Source organism: Bison bison, unplaced genomic scaffold (genome assembly GCF_000754665.1).
Source record: "Bison bison bison isolate TAMUID 2011002044 unplaced genomic scaffold, Bison_UMD1.0 scf7180017864307, whole genome shotgun sequence".
NCBI classification, from domain to species: Eukaryota; Metazoa; Chordata; class Mammalia; order Artiodactyla; family Bovidae; genus Bison; species Bison bison.
The window spans coordinates 7078322-7079850 of NW_011494879.1; the positions used below are offsets into that span (position 1 = coordinate 7078322).

Sequence of the window (1529 nt, forward strand, 5' to 3'; positions counted from 1 at the left end):
AGTCGCTCAGTCGTGTCCAACTCTTTGTGACTCTATGGACTGTAGCCCACTAGGCTCCTCTGTCTGTGAAATTCCCTAGGCAAGAATACTGGAGTGGGTTGCCACATTCCTCAATAATTTCTTGAGCTCCTACTATATACATGCCTGTCATTTTCTAGGTCCTGGAGAGGAAGTGGTTCTTCCCTTTGTGGGATCAGCCAAGAGTTCTTGATCACTTGCTGTGACCAAGCCCCTCTCAGGTTCGATACCTCACTGGGAGGTAATCTTCCCAATGGAGAGTGATTTAGGGGGTGGAGGAAAGTACTAGCTCTTCCTTTGTTGTTATTGTTGTGTTAGTCACCCAGTCATGTCTGACTCTTTGAGACCCCCATGGACTGCAGCCCGCCAGGCTCCTCTGTCTGTGAAATTCCCCAGGCAAGAATACTGGAGTGGGTTGCCATGCTCTCCTCCGGGGGATTGTTCAGACCCAGGGATGGAACCCGGGTCTCCTACACTGAAGGCAGATTCTTTCCGTCTGGGCCACCAGAGAAGCCCAGCTGCTCCTTCACCTTTGAGTAATGCTGTTCGTCCCTTGGACTTGAAGCTCTCATTTGCATCATCTGTTTTTCCCGTAATGCTATTTGTCCCTTGGACTTGGAGTTCTCGTTTGCATCATGTGTTTTTCCCTTCTTCCCAAATGGTGACCACTGCTCCTGCTGCTGGCAAGAGGACTGTCCCTCAGGTGGCTTCCCCAGAGACCGAGCCTGGGGAATGGCCCCCACCCCAGCCCCCTGGCTGCACCAGAGCAGCGACGGGGAAGGCGTTGGTGCCCTTGCGGTTATCTCCATGCCTGGCTCTCTCACCGGCCGGATTCTGGCCTCGGAAGTCATTGGTTGCTGTTGGGGAGGAGCAGGAGCTGACTGTCATGCGTGCCTCTTCTCCGCAGAGTTCAGAAGCCGGCAGGCATCCATGGGTGCGTGCTCCAGCTCTCTGTTCCCGCCGCTGGACAGCTCTGGGCCGCCGGCCCCCTTCCCTGGCGAGCCCGGTCCGGGGACAGCCCCGAGCGCCCCGCTGGGAGCCCCGCAGGCAGGTGAGGCGGTGGCACAGTGCTGGAGGTGCTGGGAGTCGGTTTTAGTTTCCCCAACTGAAAAATGGAGGCACGAAGATGCTCGCCGAGGCTATCACGGGCAATAGGGTTTGATAGCTGGTATTTCTGCTTCATGAACTTGGCCTCGGCCATGCAAAACACACCTGATAAGCACGACAGCTGATGGCAAGTAGACAGCCACCTCCTTCCCAAGGGCTCTGGCGGGGGGGTTGGTGGTCGGGGGTCCTCCTGCCCAGGGGGGTCTGCTGAGGGGCCTGGGCCCCTGCTGCACGTGGCTCAGCATCCACAGCGAAGAGGCTGCACGTGAGTGGAGAATGCACCCCCCCTAGAGGCCCCCTGTCCTCCTTCCGCGTGGTATCTGCCCTCGTCCTCTCTGTGCCTGGGCCACCTGGGGCCTGGCACACTTGGGCAGCTTCAGGGATCAGTGTTTCTGCCCGCAGAA

The 1529-nt window shown here is 57.9% G+C and overlaps 1 protein-coding gene across 1 annotated transcript in view; it reads left to right on the forward strand.

The window, feature by feature from the left end:
* The window catches only part of GREB1 (growth regulation by estrogen in breast cancer 1), an 82120-nt gene that overhangs the window by 30051 nt on the left and 50540 nt on the right, over positions 1-1529 (forward strand). Inside the window, exon 6 of the mRNA XM_010852079.1 lies at positions 926-1069. Coding sequence (XP_010850381.1) covers positions 926-1069 — 144 coding nt within the window. The remainder of the gene's footprint in view (positions 1-925; positions 1070-1529) is intronic.